This window comes from Protopterus annectens, chromosome 3.part1 (assembly GCF_019279795.1).
Source record: "Protopterus annectens isolate FY-2018-M chromosome 3.part1, PAN1.0, whole genome shotgun sequence".
Taxonomy (NCBI): Eukaryota; Metazoa; Chordata; order Ceratodontiformes; family Protopteridae; genus Protopterus; species Protopterus annectens.
In genome coordinates, this window is record NC_056732.1 from 241821480 (window position 1) to 241844056 (window position 22577).

The 22577-nt window shown below is 43.1% G+C and overlaps 1 protein-coding gene across 5 annotated transcripts in view; it reads left to right on the forward strand.

Annotated features, from left to right (window-relative positions):
- The first annotated feature begins 16450 nt into the window (after nucleotides 1-16450).
- PIK3R4 (phosphoinositide-3-kinase regulatory subunit 4) overlaps nucleotides 16451-22577 on the forward strand; it is a 1126702-nt gene continuing 1120575 nt past the window's right edge. The window contains exons 1-2 of one of the 5 annotated variants that reach the window (XM_044066738.1): nucleotides 16451-16531; nucleotides 17913-18688. In XM_044066738.1, the coding sequence (XP_043922673.1) occupies nucleotides 17959-18688 (730 nt within the window). In that variant the 5' untranslated portion in view covers nucleotides 16451-16531; nucleotides 17913-17958. The other 4 variants (XM_044066737.1, XM_044066739.1, XM_044066736.1 and 1 more) reach the window with 4 other exon arrangements.

Consider the following 22577-nt stretch of genomic DNA (forward strand, 5'->3'; position numbering starts at 1 on the left):
AGAAACAAACGCAGCTGCAAAGGCAAAAAACATTACTAAAAGTAAAGCAGTAAATGGCCAGACAGAAGCTTAGGAGTAAAGTTCACATGTGCAAACACAGCAGTTTTGCTGGCAAACATGACTTAAACAGGCAACCATTTACAGTTTTTGGATGCACGTGTGAACGCCAAGATTATTGCAGCTAACACATACCCAGGATTATTGCAGCTAACACATATTTTACCCTAGAGCAATGCATTTAGAAAAAAATATGACACTCACCAATTAATAAACCATGAAAGAAGCTACTCTAGAGAGAGACTCGCACAAGAAGTTCCAATCAGAAAACACAGAGTAAACAGGGACCTCCAAAGCAGAAACACAAGCAACCTCCACCCGCAACACAACCCAAATGACACATAGCCCACAAACTCAGTGTGCCACTCAACCACAGCCCATAAGGCATAACAACATACCCAACACTCTAGTCATAGGTGACTCTATAGGCAGGCACACTGATGTTCCACTTACCAGGCTAAACAAAGAGAAAGTTACTGTCGGATGCCTGTCAGGTGCCAGAATCCGCCACATAACGCATGCACTCAGGCCACTCCACAACAAGTACAAATATGACTCTGTCATTGTCCATGTTGGTGTGAATGACCTGAGACGTACCTCCTTGGACTACATGAAAAGGGACATGGAGGAGCTGTCCGATCTTGTAGCCCAGGCAGGTATGACCCTAGTAACCCGACACAGGAAGGTGTCCAACAAAACAAATAAACCAGATAAAGAACACCAACGGACTGTTATATTACAAAGGATTTTGAGAACTTATTGGTGTTTGCCTTGGTCCGTTGGTGTTCTTTATCTGGTTTATCAGGTATGACCCTAGCCCTGAGTAGCATCCTGCCATCACCCAGAATGATACCACAGTACAAGGACAAAATGACTGACTTCAACAATTGACTAAGCTTCTAGTGTCATTCTAAGGGGATCCAGTATCTGTCTGCCTGGGATGACATGATCGACAAGCCATGATGCTTTGCCAGAGATGGCCTGCACCTGTCGCCCCTGGGATTCCGGATACTGGCTAAGGCTCTAGCCACCCCTATAGTGCCTTTTTTAGGCAAGGTTCAAATGACAAATTCACCACCCTAACAGGTACAGGCAAGACGAATATGAGGGTATTGCTACTCAATGCTAGAAGTCCAAACCTCAAAATGCACTCTCTCGAGGCACTACTTAAAATGGAGAACATCGACATCTGTGCAGTGACAGAGACCTGGTTCAAGGCTCCAGAGAGTACCCCTGCATTACCAGGCTATAATTCATACCACACCTTTCGGCCACCTAACCTGGACCGGAACACTAAAGGTGGAGGCGTGTCCATATTCATTAAGGATATCCACACCTCCAGGCTAGTTGCTCAGCATAATGCATCCGAGATTATCCAAGTGCAACTAACTCTGGGCAAGACCGCAATCCAAATTGTAACTTGCTACAGATCTCCCACCATGCCCCAGGATTCCCACTCCTCATTTCTCAATACACTGGAAAATATTAGGATACAACCTAACACCCTAATAATGGTCGATTTCAACTACCCTACCATTAACTGGGAAAACTACTCATGTACCAACTCTTGTGCTCAACGTTTTCTGGAATTCATAAATTCCAATGCCATGGATCAACTTATCCACACCCCCACCACGGGCAGCAATATCCTAGACCTGGTTATTACCAACATGGGCAACTTTTAGTTATGTACTCACCATAACTTCAGATGTTTGGGATCCATCTCGCCTACATTCTGACTGATGGGACTGATGGGTTCGGAGCCGATCCCTCGGCTCCGACTTGGCACGCTTATGCCAAAGAGCGAAGTCTCTTATTGGCTGAGCTTACTATATCCCAGGATGCACCACTACCAGTCCCCCAGATCTAGTTTGTCCACATACATGCACACATGCAAGCACTGCTTATATAACATCGTCAGAAGAAACAAGATAAAACAGTAGAACTCAAAACCGTTCAATCTCTTCTGATCTCCAAGGCCGGGGGAAGGAGGGTGGGTATTAGGAATGTAGGCGAGATGGATCCCAAACATCTGAAGTTATGGTGAGTACATAACTAAAAGATGTTATGTGATCCTATCTCACCTACATTCTGACTGATGGGACAGCGTCCCTAGCACCTGAATCCTGGGTGGCTCACTGGAAAACACTCCTGAGTACCGTGGAACCAAATGATGCTCGCCCTTTAGATGCCACATCTAATTTATAGTGGGAAATGAAAGTATGCGGATTGGACCAAGTAACCGCAGCACAAATCTCAGAAATAGCGAGCTTGGAATGAAAGGCTATAGAAGTAGCCATAGCTCTGGTAGAGTGAGCTTTGATAGATGTTGTAAGTTGCTTATTTGAAGAGGAATAAGCCTGAGTTATACAATCTCTAATCCATTTGGAGATAGTAGCTTTTGTGATGGTTTTACCCAATTTATTGTCTGAGAAGGACACAAACAACTGGTCTGATTTACGAATTTGCTGAGTCCTGTCTAGATAGAAGCGCAATTGCCTGTGAACATCCAATTTATGGAGAGTGTATTCTGCTTCATTGGAGAATTTTGAAAAGAAAACTGGTAGCTCTAGAGATTGTTGGAGACAGAGATTAGAACATACCTTTGGGACAAAAGATGGGTTAGGCCTAAGTGATACTCTATCCTTGTGAAAAATCAAGTACGGTGGTTTGATAGATAGGGCTTGAAGCTCTGAAACTCTTCTTGCAGAGGTAATTGCAACTAAGAAGGCAGTTTTCCAAGACAGATATTTTAACTCACATGTAGCAGCCGGTTCGAAAGGGGAAGATGTTAATGCACGAAGCACCAAATCAAGATCCCACGGAGGCAGGATGAAAAACTGGGGTCTTAACAGCCCCGCACCTTTAATGAAAGTTTTGCATAATCTGCTGCTCATCAACGGTGGATCCATGGATTCGTGAAATTTAGAGATAGCTGCCAGTTGGACTTTAATAGTAGAGACTGTAGATCCTTGATTAAACAAGGATGTTAAAAATTTCAAAACCTCTGGGATCGGGGCAGTGATAGGGTCTAAGCCCCTGAGTTGAGCCCAGATAGCAAACCTCTTCCACTTACTGAGGTACAATTTCTTAGTGGTGGGTTTGTGGGCCGAAGATAAAATTTGAATAACTTCCGGGTCTAAGGTGTGATTTCTGACTAAGGTCGGAAGTGGAGGAGCCAAGCTGTCAACTTCAACGTGTGAAGGGACTGGTGTTGTCGTCCCGACTGATGAATTAGCAGATCCGGAGTTAGATCTAAAACCCACGGATCGTCCACCGCATGTTTCTTCAGGTAGGGAAACCATACCTGACGAGGCCAGTGCGGAGCAATTAGTATCATTGTGGACCCCAATTGAGAAGCTTTCTGAATGACTTTGGGGAGAAGTGGAATCGGAGGAAAGGCATAAAGTAGCCCTGTTGGCCAAGGTTGTGCTAGAGCATCCATAGCTGCTTCCCCCTGATGTGGAGTCAAGGAGAAGAACCTTTTGCACTTTGTATTTTGTGGTGTTGCAAACAGGTCGCAGCACGGCGTCCCCCATCTTCTGAAAACCTGAGCTGCTACTGTTTAGTTCAGGGACCACTGGTGAGGAGAGAGAATTGTCCTGCTTAATCTGTCTGCCAATATATTTGATTTCCCAGAATGTGGGTCGCTACGAAGAAACGGCTGGTAGCTACAGCCCATTCCCACACCCTCATGGCCTCTCTGCAAAGGTCTGGTCCCTCCTTGTTTGTTTAGATACCAGACCACCGACATGTTGTCTGTGTGGATGGCGATAATGCCCTGAGGGAGAAACTTGTGTAAGGCCTGTAGGGACAGAAGTACAGCCCTCATCTCCAATACATTGATGTGGAGAAAAGTTTCGTCTGGAAGCCAGGAACCCTGAACTAACCTGCCCAGACAATGCCCCCCCCACCCTGTCTGGGAGGCATCTGTCGTCAGGGTGACCACTGGAGGGGGAATAACAAAAGGACTTCCCTGATTTAGATTGGATGTCTGAAGCCACCAGCGAAGGTCCCGTTTGCACGTTTCTGTAATCATAATGGGGTGATTGAGGGGAAGATCCTGAAAGGACCATTGAGTCGATAATAGCCACTGAAGAATCCTCATGTGCAATCTTGCCAGAGGAATTAGAAGAACCGTGGCAGACATCGAACCTAAAAGTTGCAGGACCATCCTGGCTGGGGCCTTGGATCTTGAAAGCAGGGCTTGAACTTGGCCTTGTAAAGTTTGGATCCTTTCGGTAGGAAGAAAAACACGCATCAATTTTGAGTCTATCTCTGCTCCTATGAACCTTATGCGCTGAGAGGGCAGCAAGACAGACTTTGACCAATTGAATGTAATTCCCAGGGTAGCACCCAGGAAAAGGTGGCTTTGAGGTTGTCCATTAGTAGATGACTGGTGGTGGCAGTCAGGAGCCAGTCGTCCAGATAGGGAAACACTTGGAATCCAAGACTCCTCAGGTGAGCAGTTACTACTGCCAAACATTTGGTGAACACCCTGGGGGCTGTGGTGAGACCAAAGGGCAGAGCACAAAATTGGAAATGACTGTCTCCCAGGCTGAAGCGCAGATACTTCCTGGACGCCCGATGTATCGGTATGTGATAATAGGCGTCCTTGAGATCTATGGAGCACATCCAAACATCCTTCTCCAATAATGGGAGAATGGATTGTAACGTGACCATTCGGAATTTGGATTTCGTGATGGATTGGTTTAATCTGCTGAGATCCAATATTGGTCTCAGGTCCCCTGTCTTTTTTGGCACTAAAAAGAACCTTGAGTAATTTCCGGATCCGATCTGGTCTGTGGGGACCGGTTGGATGACTCCTTTTTCTAGCAGCTTTAACGCTTCTGCGGCTGCAATTTCCCTTTGACTGGGTGGTGGGTCCGGGATTTTTTGGACGGTGGGGGTGAGTGTGTGAAGGGAATGGTGTAACCTCCGGCAATAATCCGAAGCACCCATCTGTCCTGAGTGATTGACTCCCAGGCTTTTAGGTGCTTGGCAACGGCACCCGACTGGCTCGAGCAGCACAGCCGGGCAATCCCTCATGAAATGTGGGAGGCTGAAGAGCCACGAAAGGACTCAAGCGGTCTCCAGAATTGCGGGGCCCTCTGCCGCCTCTGGGACGGCGTCTCCCAGAAAAATTTCCCGTCCTCTGCCTCTGGAAGGGGAATCTTCCTGCTGTTGATGGAAAAACTTACGTGATTTGGAACCACATCTTCCTCCTCCTTTAGCCTTGGGATAAGGCCGAAAGGGAGTGGAATAACGTGCACCTACGGCAGATAAAGTTTTTCCTTCTTGCTCACAGCGGTAAGAGTGTCTTTAACCTTAGGTCCAAACAAAGAGGACCCATCAAAGGGAGCGTCGGCGAAGGAAGACTTGAAGGCCTCCATAAAATGACACAAACGGAGCCAGGCTTGTCTCCGTGAGCCACGCCTGTGCCTGCCGCTCTACCCGCCCCTTCGGCCGCATATGAAATGAGCCTCATGGACGAGTTAGAAATTGAAGCAAGGATAGCCAACTGAGAGCTAACCGACTGGGCTAGCTGCTCAGGTAGGTTACCTGAGAGGGAATCTGACAGCTCCTTGACCAGATCCCTCTGAAGCCTAGTAAAATGTGCCAAATAATTCAGGGACCTTAAAGTAAAGGCCGCTGAAGTCAGGGTATGCTTCCCGTACCGGTCCATGCTCCTAGACTCCTTATTAGGAGGATGGACGGACGGTGAAGCCTCTGGCACGTCCTGTTGTGTAGCAGATGCCACCACCATGGCATCTACAGCCACGCCTTTAGTCAGGAACTCCTTCTCGGGTGGGGCAGACAAAAATTTGTTAGGACGAGAAGGGACTGGTTCCACGGTATCTGGATGTTCCCATGCCCTCTGACAAACTAAATCCAGGAGCTCGTCGAAGGGCGGAGACACCCAGGAGGCGGAGGGCTGAGCCCCAAAGGCCTTGAGAAGCACTGACTCATCAGCAGAGGGGGGTTTGGATATCCAGCCGCCTCGTTGTTTGAGGATCTCTAAGATGTCTGCAAATGAGACATCATCCGAGGGCGACTTCGGGACCCCTCCGCATCATCAAGATCAGTGTCCGAGGTAATAGACTCTGGGGAGTCAACGTGCTTCCTCTTGCACGATCTCTTCCTTGGGGCTCCTCTGAAGACAACTCAAGAACCCTCAGGAGGAGGGAACCCCAATGGGGTAACCTCAGGCCCAGGGGCTCCGCTGCCTAAGGACAGGGGAACTGCCAAAGACCCAGTCTCCACACCCAGGGAAGGTGCCGGTAAAGCCGGAGAGATGGCCGAAGAAGACTTGGCCAAGGCACTCCTCATAGCTCTGAAAGCCGGACCCCCAGAATCCTGGGAGTGTCCGGTCCCCGGAGCCATGATAGCAGACGGAAGTCTTGCAGCCGAAGCACCGAGCGGGAGGCTCGGAACCGACAGCATAGGTCCCGAAACATCACCCCCAGGTCCAGCCGAAGAAGTCCGTGTACCAAACTCGGACCCGAAGGCCGAGGTTGGAGTAAGGGTCGGAACCGACCCTAAGACCTCCACCGGCTCCAACAGCACCTGCTCCGACGGAGCCGAAGCGGTCGGAGGAGGAATGGCAATGACATGGGCATGGGCCGTCGGCTCCGAAGCCAACTGGGTCGGAGCCGAAACAAATTTTTGAAAGACTGGGGACTGGAACAGTCTTTGGAGCACCCTGTCTATGTCCGAATCTGACATCCTCGATGACCTAGAGGATACTGAACGGGTTCGAGATGGCCTCTCCAACGGCCCCAAGGGGCTAGGGGACCGGCTCGGCGACTCGATGACTATCGGCGCCGAAGGAATACCCACACTAGTTTCCATCGGTGCCGAGGAGGACTTCGGCGCAGAGGAGGAAGTGTCTGAGCGGACAACCTTTGTCGGCTCCAAGACCAGTGGAGCCGACGAAGGTGACCCGCCTCTCGATGCCCCAGCCATCGGCTCCAAAGCCAGAGGAGTCGAGACTGGTGGCATCGAGGCAGACCGTTCCCTCGGCTCCGAAGTCCTTGGAGCCGAAGGAGAAACCTGCCTATGTCTTTTGGCGGTCGGATCCGACGGACTGGTCGGAGCCGACGCCCTTTTCTTTTTAGCAGGAGAAGGAGAGGATGCTAAAGCTTCTTCAAAGGAGGGTTTTATAAGACCTTTTAATATGAGCTTATTTTTCCTCTCTTGGAGGACCCTCGAGGAAAAAGCGTGACACACGCTGCAGGACTCCTGCAAATGTTTTGCACCCAAACAATAAACACAGAGAGAGTGGTCATCTGTGATAGACATTTTAAAGTTGCACTTGGTGCACTTTTTAAAGCCTGAAGGCCTAGGTACCTGAGACATTCCGTGAATTAAAGCCCAAAACACAGTACAAACACTGTAATTAGAAAGAAATTCTCTCTTCTTAGTCCTTCTTTACAAGAAAGAGAAACTATCAACAGTATAAAGGATCCGAGATCCCTAAACAAAACAGAAGTCACCTACAATCAAAAAGACCGGAAAGGCCTTTCCACACAAGAGGTACTCTAGTCAACACTCACAACACAAGAATTTACCAAGTAAATTTCACCAAACTCACTCTAAACACAAGAATAGCTGTTAAAACAGCTTTTGTTGAAGAAAAAAGAAATTCCTGACAGAAAAACTAGTGAAATTAATCACTACTTAGCTCAGCCAGCTCGAGACCACGTCTTCACTTGTTAGCGGCAAACGAGATCTGGGGGACTGGTAGTGGTGCATCCTGGGATATAGTAAGCTCAGCCAATAAGAGACTTCGCTCTTTGGCATAAGCGTGCCGAGTCGGAGCCGAGGGATCGGCTCCGAACCCATCAGTCCAATCAGTCAGAATGTAGGCGAGATAGGATCACATAACATCCGGTGTTCCACACCAGAGGTCAATTCCTCGTTGGTCAGATCCGACCATAAGCTAATCACCCTAGACATCCACATCCCTCCCCCACCTCCCATTAGGGAAACCACAGTAAAAAATTTCTCCAAAGTCAACTTCACGCTTCTTAAGACAGAAGTGGCAAACTTCACGACACCCATGCTGACAGACAATAGAGGTATGACTGCTAAATCCTACACAAATGCACTTTATAAGCACTTACATGAGTGCATGGATCGTGCAATCTCTAAGAGAACCAAGATGCTATCCTCCAAAAAAAGGAAGCCAATCTGGTGGTCCCCTGCCATAAACAAACTCTACAACAGAAGAAAGAAACTGTTGCAAAAAAGAGTAAAATCCCATGATTGGAGAAACTCCCTGGTCAGCTTCAGTAAGAAGCTGAGATCCCTCATAAAATCCACCAAAGCTAGTTATGAAAACAAAATCGCCACTGACTCTAAAGACAACCACAAAGCATTCTATAGCTATATCAAGAATCTCAATGGCAACACTCAGATCTGCTCTGAGTTACAGCACAATGGCACTAAATATACAGAACCAACGGATATTGCCAACATCCTGGCAGATAGGTTCAGTGCTAACTTTACCCCTCTGTCATCCCCTAAAGGGCCCATCTCTATACCAGAAGAATGCAAAGTTCCTGTAATCACGGCTGCACAGGTAAAAAACACACTATCCAAAGCCAAGAACACAGCATCCATGGGACCTGACGACATCCCAGGCTGTGTTCTACATGAACTACAGAACGAAGTGGCACCCCACCTAAGTACCATGTTCAATCATAGCCTCACCTCAGGCTATGTGCCCACTGAATGGTGCACAGCGACAGTTATCCCACTCCACAAAGGAGGAGCCACTACAGATCCCGGAAACTACCGCCCCATTAGCCTAACGAGCCTGTTCTGCAAGGCTATGGAGCGTATCATCATGGAACTTATAAACAATGACATTGGTAATCTCCAAACTCAGGACCCCACCCAGTTCAGGTTTGTAAAAGGCAGAACGTGTCTCCTAAACCTGATAGACTTATTTGAAGCAGTCACCAAAGCCATAGATGAGGGTAAGGTGGTTTGCACAGCCTATCTAGATCTCGCCAAGGCTTTTGACACCATCCCCCACTCTGAAATTATAGATAAACTCACTAAACTAGGTATAAATCACTATGTCACAAGATGGGTTGCCAACTGGCTCACTGACAGAACCCACACTGTGAAAGTAGCAGACTCCAAATCCAGCTTCAGACCAGTGACAAGTGGAGTACCACAGGATTCAGTCCTGGGTCCCCTCCTGTTTGGTATCTACTTCTCTGAAGTACAGGCCAACACAGAAGGTCTTTGGCTAATGAAGTTTGCAGATGACTGCAAACTAGGAGCCATAATCAAAACTCCAAAAGATGTGGACATCCTACAAAAGGGCCTTGCTGAGACAGATGCCTGGTGTCAAAGCCATGGCCTCAAGCTCAATGCCAAAAAGTGCATTGTCATTCCTTTTGGTAAAAACTCAGTACCCATGAACTACCACATAGGTGGTAGTCTGCTTAACACTGAAAGTGTGATAAGAGACCTTGGGACACAGGTGGACAGTAGTTTCTCCTTTGATAATCACATTGCCACAGTAGTCAGGAAATCCTTCTATGTGACACACCTCATCACAAAAGGTTTCTCATCCAGGAAAAAAGAGGTCATTGTTCCCCTCCACTCGTCACTCATTAGACCCATTATAGAGTACAATGCCCCTTTTGGTATCTACCTCACAAGACATCTACAACAACTGGAAAGGCCACAGAAATACCTCACAAAGAGGATTACCAGCCTCAAAGAGATGCCCTATGCAGACCGTCTCAAAAAACTGCAGCTTTACTCCGTTGCATATCGCCTACTCAGAGGCGATCTCTGCGTAACACACAAAGCTATGTCAAACCCAGAGCTTTTAGACATGCTCCACTTAAAGAAATCCCAATCCCTATGAGCTACACGCTCTAGGGACCTAAACCTCATCACCACAATAAACAGAACATGCTGGAGGGATTGATTCCTGTCCCAGAGACTTCCCATACTCTGGAACAAACTACCTATCTATATCAAACAAAGCTCCTCATTAGCACTCTTCAAGAACAATCTTGATGATTGGATGGGAGATAGGAAATTCACCCCGGGGATCACTTCTGTGGCTCTGCCCGACAGTGGCACAGGAAAATAATTTTCTTGGGTGGCAAAAGCCAGGGTACCTTTGGCTAGGCTTATATAGGCCCTAGGGCCAATAGCCTAGTACCTACTTATGAACCTATGAACCTATAAAACCAGTAAAAAGAACTTCCCTACCTTCTTCAGCTGTGTTTGAGCACTCAAAGGGTGGAGGGAAGGACAAGGGAGCTGTGAGATCACAGAATGGGTGGCTATTGTTGTTTTAATTAGAAACAGAGGCCAGCCGTGGTGATGTCACTTTGGGGGAGGGAACTGGTGAGAAAAATTACCTGCACTGCCTGGCCGCGATGATGTAAGTAATTGGGTGACTCCAGCAACTTTAATAAAATACGAGAAAATCTTTTTGAAAGTGTAGCCATCACAGTACACTAAGGTAGGCTTCGGTTAGAGAAGTAAGGTGAATTAGGTTTATTTTAAACGGTGTATTGTTGCTCCTTTATAGAGGGAACTGTAAATAGGAAGCAAAAGGGACGAAAAGTTGAGGAATGCATTATAGAAACCCGTTGTACTCCTTTAACTTATTAGAGTTCCTGGGATAACTTTGCAATATTTATTTTCTTATTTTACTAGGCAAATCTCTTTTAAGCATATCTACTGCTAACATTACTACCATTTCCACTTTATTGTTGCTATTAGGTTCTACCTAAAGTTTTAAACATGCTTTAAATTATTTATCTATGCTCCTACTGCTTTATGAGAATTACAAGTTCAGTGATAAAATGCTATTGTTTTTACTTCCGGGATTGTAACAGCCATAGTCAAATATTCTTTCTTAAGTTTACCCAGTCTATGTAATCAGTGCTCTCCATGCCCATATATATTTTCATTGCCTCTGCTGTCAGCTAGGATTTTTGTCCAATCTTCTTTATGTCGGCACAGATCTCAAAAGCCACTAAGCAGGATTCCAGTTCATCCTTCCTGGTTATTATCTTTATAGGAGGTACAGATTTGGGGTTGGCGGCTACACTGGCCAGCACAGTTAGCTGCTGTTGTAGTTGCATCAGCTTTTGGTCAATCCCCATCTGTAACTCTCCAAGTCTCTGTATTAGGTCCTCTGTGGCTGGGGTCAGTAGGAAACCATGCCAGGAATATAACAATTATAGTGCTTTAGGGAACTGTCCCTAGACCGTCATGAGACAGGTTAGTTTTACCCTTCTGATGATGTGTTGTTGCAATAGTAATCTTGCTCAGTATGAGAGGAACTGCAGGTTCAGACATTTGGTGCATGTGATTGGCAGAGGAGCCAATGGTGCGAAGATACCATCTGTGGGATTATTGCTGAATGCCTCTAAGTCAGAATCCCACCTAAATGTAACAATACCACAGTGCCGTGGATCTCCGGTTGGCCAGGGATAGCCGGCCACAAGGTTGGCGAGGAGCTCTACTCATCACCGGCTCACACCATGGATGGAAGGGGGCCACCTCTCTTCAGCAATGCACCGCATCTTAATGGGGAACCGGCTAAATCATTTGTAGATGACCTGATTCTGGGTCAGGGTTTCATACATAGCAGAGCAGCAAAAAGCTGCAATCTATTGAAAGTTACCCAGGGGAGAAGGTGCAAGTCTCACTCCAGGGCGTACCCATAACCGCAGCAGGTCTCCAAGGTGAACAGCCTCTGGCATGTTAGAACAATGTAGGTAAGGGAAGTCGGGAAGCCAGATCTGTAACTTTGGGATAAGGATTGGGTTGGTCAGGCTTGGGCGTGAAGCGGGGCTGGGCACACATTGCGGCTGGATGAGGCGTCACCCACTTGCCGCACTCCACCCTCCCAGAGGGGCTGGGGTACGGAAGCAGCAACTCTGGACACAATGCCAGGTCCTTCCTGTGGATCACCCTGGCTGTCGTGGTCACCAGTCCAGACCTACATCCTGCATCGTCCTGCAGCTAGCAGCTGACTTAGAACTGGTGCAGACCAGGGGAATCCAACTATTTAATTAAAACAAAACATTGCTAATGCCCGAGATGGGTGTTGACGTGATGTGATTTCTGCCCAGTGCTCTGAATGTCAAAATGAAGAAATTCAATGAAGCATAGGTAAACAGCAGGACTAACTATGACTCTCTTAAAGTAACCAAATGCCTCCTCTTCTAATTAGTGAAGCACATGAATGGAGGAACGAGATTCCCACTGTCCCTACCTACTATCTAGTGAAACCACAGCCAAGGGAATGGGCTTAGCAGAATCAGCAGGGAAAGAAGACCCTGTTGAGCTTGACTCTAGTCTGGCACTGTGAAGAGGCATGAGAGGTGTAGAATAAGTGGGAGGCCTCGGCCACCGGTGAAATACCACTACTCTTATTTTTTTTCACTTACCCAGTGAGGCGGGTGGGGGGCTTCTGGCTCCAAGTGCCCGGGCATCCAGGCGCAACCTGCTCCAGGGAGTTTGACTGGGGCGGTACACCTGCCAAAGAGTAACATAGGTGTCCTAAGGCAAGCTCGGGGAGGACAGAAACCTCCTGTGGAGCAGATGTTTCATTCTTGTAACTCTACAAGTCTTTGTATTACGTTATCTGTGGCTGGGGGCAGTAGGAAACCATGGCAGGAGTATAACGACTATAGTGCTTTAGGGAACTGGTAGCCCAAATACTGTTTGTACTTGGCCACAGAAATACTTTGAAGACCTATAAGATGGCAAATCTCTAGCCATTTGTTTGCACACACACCATCTGTATAAAGTCAAAGGAGACACTAGAGGGAGGACTTATATAAAACATGTTTATATTTTTCACAAAGTCACAAGAAAATAAAAAAAAATAAATAATGGCCCATTTGGCATAAAATAAAAGGGCTCAAAACCTGTGGTTCCATTCCATCCACAACAGTAGAGTCTCTCACAGCCTCTCCAGGTATAAAACTCACCACTGCAAAATCTATTTAGCCTGTCAATGTGGATCACCACTGCAACATGAAAAGCAACACTGGAAATGAATAAAAGAATATGTGAGGTATAGTTTGCTTATTACAAAAAAAATCCTACTTATGATTGCAGAAGTCAGGTTGTAACTTTTTCTGTAAACCTATAGTTCAAAATATTTCACTTATTAAATATCACACACTAGATCCTAACATGCTCTCAACATGTTCCACACACATAAACACACACACATATGCATAGATAGATATGTGTATTTGTATGTATTTTATAAACAGATGAGAGTCAAACATAGCCAGTTTATGTTGAGAGAAAGGTTGACCAGTCACTACTAGGGGCACATATTTTATAGCTATGAAGGACCAATAGAACAGCACTAGACAGTAGTCACTTAGGAAGTTTGGCAGACTTTCACTGTTTCTACACCAATGGCCTTAGTTGGCAGAAATAAGAACATGAGTAGAATGCCTTACTGTTTTGAAGTTTTACCTGGTTGGCTGCTTTATAATTTGATAAGGTTAAGGTGTTGCAGCATCCTGTTCAGCTGTTTGATTTTGTGATCATTAGCATTCAAGGTAAAGTCCCCTAGAATAATTTTATTCCTGCTAAGATAATGTGGGAACATTTGCAAGACTGTGCCTTGAACAGTAGCAATTGATGAAGGCTGGGGATATAAACTAAGACAAAGTAAAGTTATATGTGGTTCCCTTTGCATAGGTTTGCTAACACCCAGATGGGGGTTCATCATCCACCTGGTTAGCTTTTGAAGAGTCATTGATTTCTAGGGAGACATGTTGCTTGATTAAAAGCATGGCTGCCTCCATTTCTTAGACCACATCTAAAGTCATATAGAATGTTAATAGTTCTCCTGGATGTAAGCAGAAGGAATTTTTAAACCAGTTCTGAGTAAGGGCTATTATAGTAGGGTTTTCTGTTATGAATCATGTTTCCAAAGATGCCCAGTTGTTGTTCATGGGATACACCAAATGTATGACAGCCAAGTGCTTGAAGAATACCATTTAGCCAAATCACACATTCTGACCTTTCTGCAAGATAAGGCGACCTTGGAATGATTATATTAACTCAGTGCAGGAAACTTGTTCCTCCCATAAAAAGTCAAAGAATAGTTGACTTTGTTTTTGATCCGTCCATCCATTCACAAATCCTTTTTTGTACATGGTTCAGGCTGTCAGAGCAACAGTGGCAATCAGGTAGTGTCGGTGTTTATACCACTGGGCCGTTAAGTACGGCTCTGACAATTAAATATCTTTCAAGGAATTCACTTGGATGCATGTCGGACAGTTACAGCAGCAACTGTAAAATGTTTGTTACCAGCTGTCAACAGTGGCTAAAATAGATATAGTAGAATTAGCTTACTACCCTAATCAACAAATACAAAGTAATATGATATCGCTTGTATACTCTGACGCCAACACTGTGATAATCCAAATATACACACACATATGTGTTATATAAAGAATATACGTGTATGTGTTAACCTATATTTATATGTGTGTGTATTTCTATATCGTCCGTAATGGCGTTTTGCCATTGCTGTAGCTTTTTGTCAGTAAATGAAATCTATGCAAATGTGCTGTTAACACTTTTAGTGCAGATGACTTCTGAGCATATATCTCTCAACTTGGTGTACCTCATTCTAAGGAACATTTATCAGTTTGGGTCTTAAATAATTCATATTCCTTACAGTTCCACACTGAAAGGGGCAGTCATTCATTCCGTGTTATGACTTTTTAAATGCTATCCAAGGTAAACAATAGTGAATTTTTTTTTTTTTTTAATTTTTTTTTTCAATAATCCGTCTTTTATTATTTTTAAATTACATACTACACACTACTATATATATACAATATGTACAAGATTGCTTCCAAAAGTTACACAAACATTGTATATTAACAACAACAAAAAAAAATGTTAAGAAGGAAACATAACATAAAAGAGCCATCAATCTGTATTATTATTACAATCTATATCTAATCTAAGATTGAATCTGACTTATAAATATGTATCCTAAGTAACAGTGGATAAGAACCTCTAGGCCGGCACAATATTAAAAATTTGCTCCCATATTTTAACATTATGTATACTTTTCTTATGGTCATTAATTAACAATTTGTGCGCTAATATATGTCTTATTGCTAGTGATCTGAAATTTTCCCAAGATGTCTGGGTCGGGTTCAACCAGTTTGAAGCTATGTATAGTTTCATTAATAAACAAATATTCATGATTATGATCCTTTTTGATTTATGTAAATTATCTGGGGGAATATGTCGGGGCGGCCACAGTGGTGCAGTGGTTAGCATTGCTGCCTCACAGCAAGAGGTTCTCTGGTTCGATCCTCGGCTGGGGTGCCTTCTGAGCGGAGTCTGCATGTCCTCCCTGTGGTCGCGTGGGTTTCCTCCAGGTGCTCCGGTTTCCTCCCACATCCCAAAGACATGCTGCAGGTGGATTGGATACTCTAAATTGGCCCTAGGTGTGCATGTGAGTGTGCCTTCTGTAGAAGGTTGGGCGCCGGGCTGGCAACTCGACACCATAAAACTCCACTGCCATTCAATGTGCGGACAAGGTGATCCGCTGTGGTGACCCCTAACCGGGAAAAGCCGAAAGAAGAAGAAGAAGAAGATCTGGGGGAATATGTCGGACCATAAATTCCCAAGAGAGTGTTGAATGTTGGTAGCCCATTTTCTGTAATTGAAATTTTAACGAATTCCAAAGTTTAAAAATGTATTTGCAACTCCAGAACATGTGAAACAGGTCAGCTATCTGGTCTATGCATTATGGACAATTAGGAGAATTTTTTGAGTCAAATTTATGAAGAGTAAGACGGGAACAATAGTGAATTTTATAGTAAATAATTAAACGAATATTTTTAAGCATAATGTGAAACATTTCAACCCTGTTGTGAGCTCCCTAGTTGAAGTTATTAGTAAATTATTAGTAAATCGCGTTATAACGAGAAGCAGTGTTCCACATTTTGGAGATTTGAGAGTTATGCTTCTGAGGGTCAATCATATTGACTATCATCGTAAGCAAGTACAATGAAGGTATAGCTTCGCCTTATAACCCGTCTGCATCTCTCTTGATTCCAGGTGAAATTATATTACTGTTTTACTGCTGTACAGGCAAATCTGTTAGCTGCAGTTTTTGTTCCGTTGTAACAGTATCGGTACAGACAGCAGAGAATGAATTACCCCCTTTCAGCTTAAATGTGACAGTATATGCACAGCATACTTCTCCTGTTTTGATGTTGCATTTTACTGCAGTACAATTCCTAGTCTTGCTTTTACATATGTGAAACCATATTTTCATACAGAAACAAGCAATTAACCAACACTAGAAATAGGTCGCCGAACGTCATTATCTTGCGACAAACTTGATGACCGAAAGTCGTCAATATTTAGCGCACAGCAATAATATTTTGTAATATAGCATAGTGACAGCTATACTACTAAGGTATTTGTTTGGGGCTTTCACTACAGAGCTAATGACGGGGAGTAGTGTAAGATATTTTGGACGCATTATATGGAGTACATTTTTGTGGCCATTATGATGGAGAAAAGTGAAACGTATTATGTTTTCCACTATGCACTTCCCGTTTCCAGATAAGTTGATGAGCTTGTAGGAATGGCGTGCATATATAGTTAGACGTTACTGCACAGTAAGAACACATTTAGTATTATTTGTAAAGTGTTATTAATATTGGCGCATATTTTGGTATTACTGTGATCATCATCAGGGAAAGTGGTTTAAATAAATGGATGTAGTATTTTTCAGAAAAAAAGAGCTGTGTAGGCTTGGAAAAGCAGTTTATACAAAACTAAAAGGTCTGAGTTGGAAATTGCAATATTGTTGGCTAATTAGAGACACAAGGAATATTGGTTTACAGAAACCGTGCTGGATGTTTGTGTATCTTTCCTAAAAAGGTTAATAAAATTCAAGAATTAATTGAATAGATACAGGGCAGTTCTAATAAAGGATGTGTGTGGGGGAAGGAAATAAGATGGTTAACTTGCATTTTTATTTTATCCACAAGTAAGGCAGACTGGATATTTAAGAAAACTATATTTCTTTAAAGCTTTGGAGAATAGATTGCCTGGAGTGACTTTTTTCTTAACAGTTGATGTACCAATAGTACACCCCTAAGTGAAATGTTGTGAGGTATTACCGGCTATATGTCTGAAAGTGTGCAGCATAAACATAGTACAATTCTTGTTGGGGAAGTAGAAAGAATAATTAGGGCATGTTTAGCTAGAATTTGTATGTAAACCAATGGTCATTGAAATGAGTAAGCAAGTTGGCCCAAGTGGCCTTTTTCTGAGGTCACAGTTGTTTTTTTGTTTTTCATGTACATAAACTTATTACACTGGGTGATCTGCTCTCTTTCTGTTCAAACTACTAAAAAAATTTAGCTGCATCACAAATCGAATATATTGATTTGTCACACTAACTGATAATCTTCTCCTCTGAATATTCCACTGACAATGAAGTTTTTATTAATGCTATATAAGTTTTGTTGTATTCTTTATAGTACTTATTTCTGTGCAAAATACTAAAAGATTTAGCTGAAGTACAAATCAAATGTATTGATTTGTCGCACTAATTGATCATCTTCTCCTTTGAATATTCCACTGACAATGAAGTTTGCATTAATGCTATATAATTTTTGTTGTATTCTTTATAGTACTATGCAAATTAGCTGTGACTGCAGTGGATCATTTATGCTACTCACCCCAACTGGTTACAAGAAGAAAGAAGGAATACATTAGTAAAGTACAGACACACAGTAACAGTTAGACATGTTTTCATTCTTGACCATTTTCCCCCTCCTCTTCAGGTATAAAGACCAAACATAAGCTGAAGTTTTGAAAGAGAACGACACCATGGGGAACCAGCTGGCTGGTATTGCACCTTCACAAATACTTTCTGTTGATAGTTATTTCTCTGATATTCATGATTTTGAATATGACAAAAGTCTCGGGAGCACCCGTTTTTTTAAAGTTGCTCGAGCAAAACACAGAGATGGCTTTGTAGTTGTCAAGGTATTTGCAATTCAAGACCCATCTTTACCTTTAACAACCTACAAGCAGGATCTAGAAGAACTGAAGACGAAATTAAAATCTGCACAGAATTGCTTGCCTGTCCAGAAAACCTCTTTGACTGATAAGGCTGCTATGTTATTCCGACAGTATGTCAGAGACAATTTATATGACCGAATTAGCACCAGACCATTTCTTAATAATGTAGAAAAGAAGTGGATAGCTTTCCAGATACTAAATGCTGTGAACCAGGCTCATAGAGTTGGTGTTAGACATGGAGATATCAAAACAGAAAATGTTATGGTGACCAGCTGGAACTGGGTTCTTTTAACTGACTTTGCTAGTTTTAAACCAACATTCCTCCCTGAGGACAATCCTGCAGATTTTAATTATTTTTTCGATACCTCTCGAAGAAGGACTTGTTATATTGCTCCTGAGCGCTTTGTAGATGGGACAATGTTTACTACAGATTTAGAGTGTTCTAAAGATCCAACAGTGCCTTTGGTAGATATGACAAATAATAATCAGCGTGCCCGAGGAGAGCTAAAACCTGCCATGGACATTTTTTCTGCAGGTAGGTGAGACTTTTGTATGCTTTAAGAGACAGTTGTAAGTTCTATTTCAAAAATCTTCTAATTTTTCTGTATTTATTTCTACTTTTTAGATATCAATTGCATTATAACAGAGTTAGCTTTATTTAAATCCTTCTGTGTTTACAGCAAAGTAATGACTGTTTTTCCAAATTCACAGGTATGCCAAACTAAGTGATGCTAAGATATATGTAAAGAACAGGTACAAGAAATTTTGCTTCATGAACAGGGCCTTGATAACCAAACACCAGGACTTAGTCTTCATTTTTCCCATGTTGGCCATTCTTCTTCTTCTTCTTTCGGCAAGGGGTCGTCACAACGGATCACTTGTCCACTCATGATTGGCAGTGGAGTTTTTACGGTGTCGAGTTGCCAGCCTGGTGCCCAACCTTCCAAGGAAGACACACACACACACACACACACACACACACACACACACACACACACACATGCCTAGGGCCAATTTAGAGTATCCAACCCACCTACAGCATGTCTTTGGGATTAACTACTTAATTTAGTTGATTTTTGTTTATTATGTAAGTTGACTTATCCAAATGGATTATTTGCAGGCATGACCATATAGAATATATGATCAGTGTAAGGACACGTAGATTATCGGCACATAAATATGGTAAGGAGATCATATACATAAATATATGAGAGTAAAAATAAAGGTTATTGAATATAGCTGCCCAACTTTAGGTAGCATCTCCTATTTTATGATTTGGACATAAAGCAAATGCACACTGACTTAGGTAGTTATAAGCAATATTAATGACTGTCCCAAAATAGGAGGCTGCATTGACATGAGGTGGGAGCTCTCTGCATTAAAGGAGAGGGTTGGCATAATGGTTAAGCTCTTGAACTCACAGATGCAAAGTACAGGGTTTGATTCTGACCACTGTTTATTGGCTAAGCTTGTTCTGGTCTTCAGACTGATAGCCTAATACTTACCTATAAACTGGGCCTGAGTAAAGAAGACTTTGCTGGTACAACTGATATTTTGATGAGGAATTTTGAAAAGAGAGTTGGATTTTGGTATATTTTAATGTTAATACTGTGTGCAAAAGAATGACAAAAGCTGAAGAAGATAATGTATCAAACATTAGGCACAGGAAGCAGTACAAAGTGATATAAGAAGCCATATCATTGGAATATGGTCTGATGGTCCTTGGATGTTGAAGGGGTTAGGAGAAGACAGTTTTGGTTGGTAAAGTGTGTTGACTGTCGTTTGAAGAAGCAGAGAAGGTGATGAACGGTCACCATTCTTTGTGGGAAACATACATTTAGTGATAGTTCAGTGGAGAGGGAAGAGAGTAAATTTGAAATACTAAATGGTCAGTTTTCTTTATTTATTTTGAGGTAAGAAAGTCAAGAAAAAAATGGTCTTGGAGACCAATGTATTTGTGTTATCATTCATAGGTTAACAGAATATGGAATTATATGTTGATTTTGATGTAAGAGCCAAGATGCTTAGAAAAGGAGAAACTGTTATTTTTTGCATTGAATTATATTTGTGTTATTCAGGACAAAGAGGCACAGCAAAAAAGCAAGTCAAGGCATTTATTGACTTGACAGCAGCACACTTGAATGAGTCGTTATCTTCATTTACCCTGGACTCCTGCTGGCTACCTGTTGATCACATTCAGCCACGCATAGATGCTTTCAGAGTTAAAACAAGCTCATGATTTTGCTGAAAAAGCTGAAAGAATATTGGAATTGTGATGGGTAAAAACATCACCAAGGGAGTTGTTGCCCTGAAAAATTACTGCGAGTGCCCTTCAAATGTGCTGTCTCAGTTTTTTGTCAAGCCCTTTACATTCTTCTTGCTAAAACTTGCATGTTCTGAAGCTGGCCCAAAAAAGAGAGTATCCCTGCTTTACTTTTGAAAAAAGTAAAATGGCTGCCAGAGAAAGAAAAATCCCACTTCTTGCTAGGCATCCTTCTTTTCATACAAAATTTCTTGACCTCCATCCTCTACTGACAGATAAGCTGCTCATCAGGAAGCCATAGTACTGTCTTTGATCCAGCCATTCTGGGTGATCCAAAGTGCCCAGCACATATTACAGGTTTGGACTTGTAAGATGTTTTAAGGCAGACTTACAAAGATTTTTGACAGAGAGAATATGTTGTAACTGCAGACCCCCCTCTAATATCCTTGTCCTGTAATATGTTATTGTAACCTCCCAAAGGATTTAGAGGCAGTAAGAGCTGTGGCCAAAAGGGGCTGTTTTTGTGATGTGTAAGAATATGAGTCAGAAACATGTTAACTGCAATGAGGAAAGACCTTGGTGTTGGCTAATTTGAATGTCAGTTGCTCTAAACTGCGGCAAGTGCAGAGCGGCATTCCTGATGTATTTGCTTATTTTTCCCCCTGCCCTTCGTACATCACGGATGATTTGTCAGTTAGTAATTCCAGACTTTAGAGTTTCATTCTTCTTACTGTTCGTAAAGTGCTTCATGATGCTAGACCTGTTGCTGTCATAACTTTTTACGTGAATCCAAGTAATACATTAAAAATTTCTTTGTAACCCACTGTGAATGGTGTCGCACATTAGAGATGGATTCTTCTTATGTTAAAATCCTACTACACTAACAAATCTTTAGTGTATCTTGTTAAAGCTTTTGCTTTATTTGTTAGAGTTGCAAGGTTTGAAGCTTCCCCCCAGCTTTTACTTTACATTTTTTTATTTGCAACGGCTTTGGCAATATTTTAGCAGTATCCTCAGTGTCTAGTGGTAGTGCAGTGGACTAAGTCATGTGTGTGAATGCTATGGGTAAATGGTTTGAATCATTTTAATTTCCTTTAAGGAATGTTGTATAGAATATCTCTGTTGTTTAGTGCCTTCCAACCACAAGTCTTTTGAACTGCAATACTGTGTTTTAAAAGTTAAGTGCCTTTAAGGTATGATAAAGAGTTATCACTGGTGTCTAGTGTCCCCTGTCAGGTTTTGTAGGATTTGCTCTTTAATGTAGGAGAGGGAAGAAGTGTGACAGCCCCTGCTACACACACACATTCAGACTTTCATGCATGTGTGCACGTACACACACACACACACACACACTAGTGCGCGTAGGCCATCCACCAAGTTGCACTGATGGACACACTCACCCATTCATGCATATATACACCCCCTACTATGACCTCTCAGGCAGAAATGCACACTGTCTCATACTCACACACTGTCCTTACAACATTCATATCTCTGCATACACAGACATGCATCCTTCCCACTATCTATCCACTAAATTCCCCATGCACTTATCTGTTGCACTTTGAGGTAAGTATTAGCTTTTGATCATTCATTAACATGGACAACTGATGTAACCTGCACAGCTGAAGAACTCTTGTAATTGCTTGGCTGCTTTAATGCCTTACAGCAGGTATTTCTGGGGGTTAGAGCACATGGCTAATTAGCATAGGCCCCTTCTCCAGAATGTCTCATTAGCAGTTGGCTGTGAAGATGACCCACCACAGTGCTGCACCTCTTTGTGGTATAGTGCTATGGTAGGGCTGTCTCTGAATCAGAAATGGTTACCACGAGGTATACAGCTGACATACTGTAATGTGTATACTAGGCATGCAGCTTGCAGTAACCTTTCTGAGTCCACATCCTACATATAATTGATGTGGGGGTGGGAGTTCAGTGAGAGTTATATTGCTGCTGTAATGAGTGCTATTATGGAGGGAAATATTAGCAGGGAGTTGTCAGGCTGTAAACAAAATGACTAGGTCATCTGCATACAGAAGTACATGTTTTCTGGATGCCTTCTAGTTACTTGAAAATGAGATATCCCAGTACAGAACTTTTGGGTAACACTGCAGTGAAGGAATGACAGGGAGGGGAGGAGTAGTTTGACCACCATTTTGAA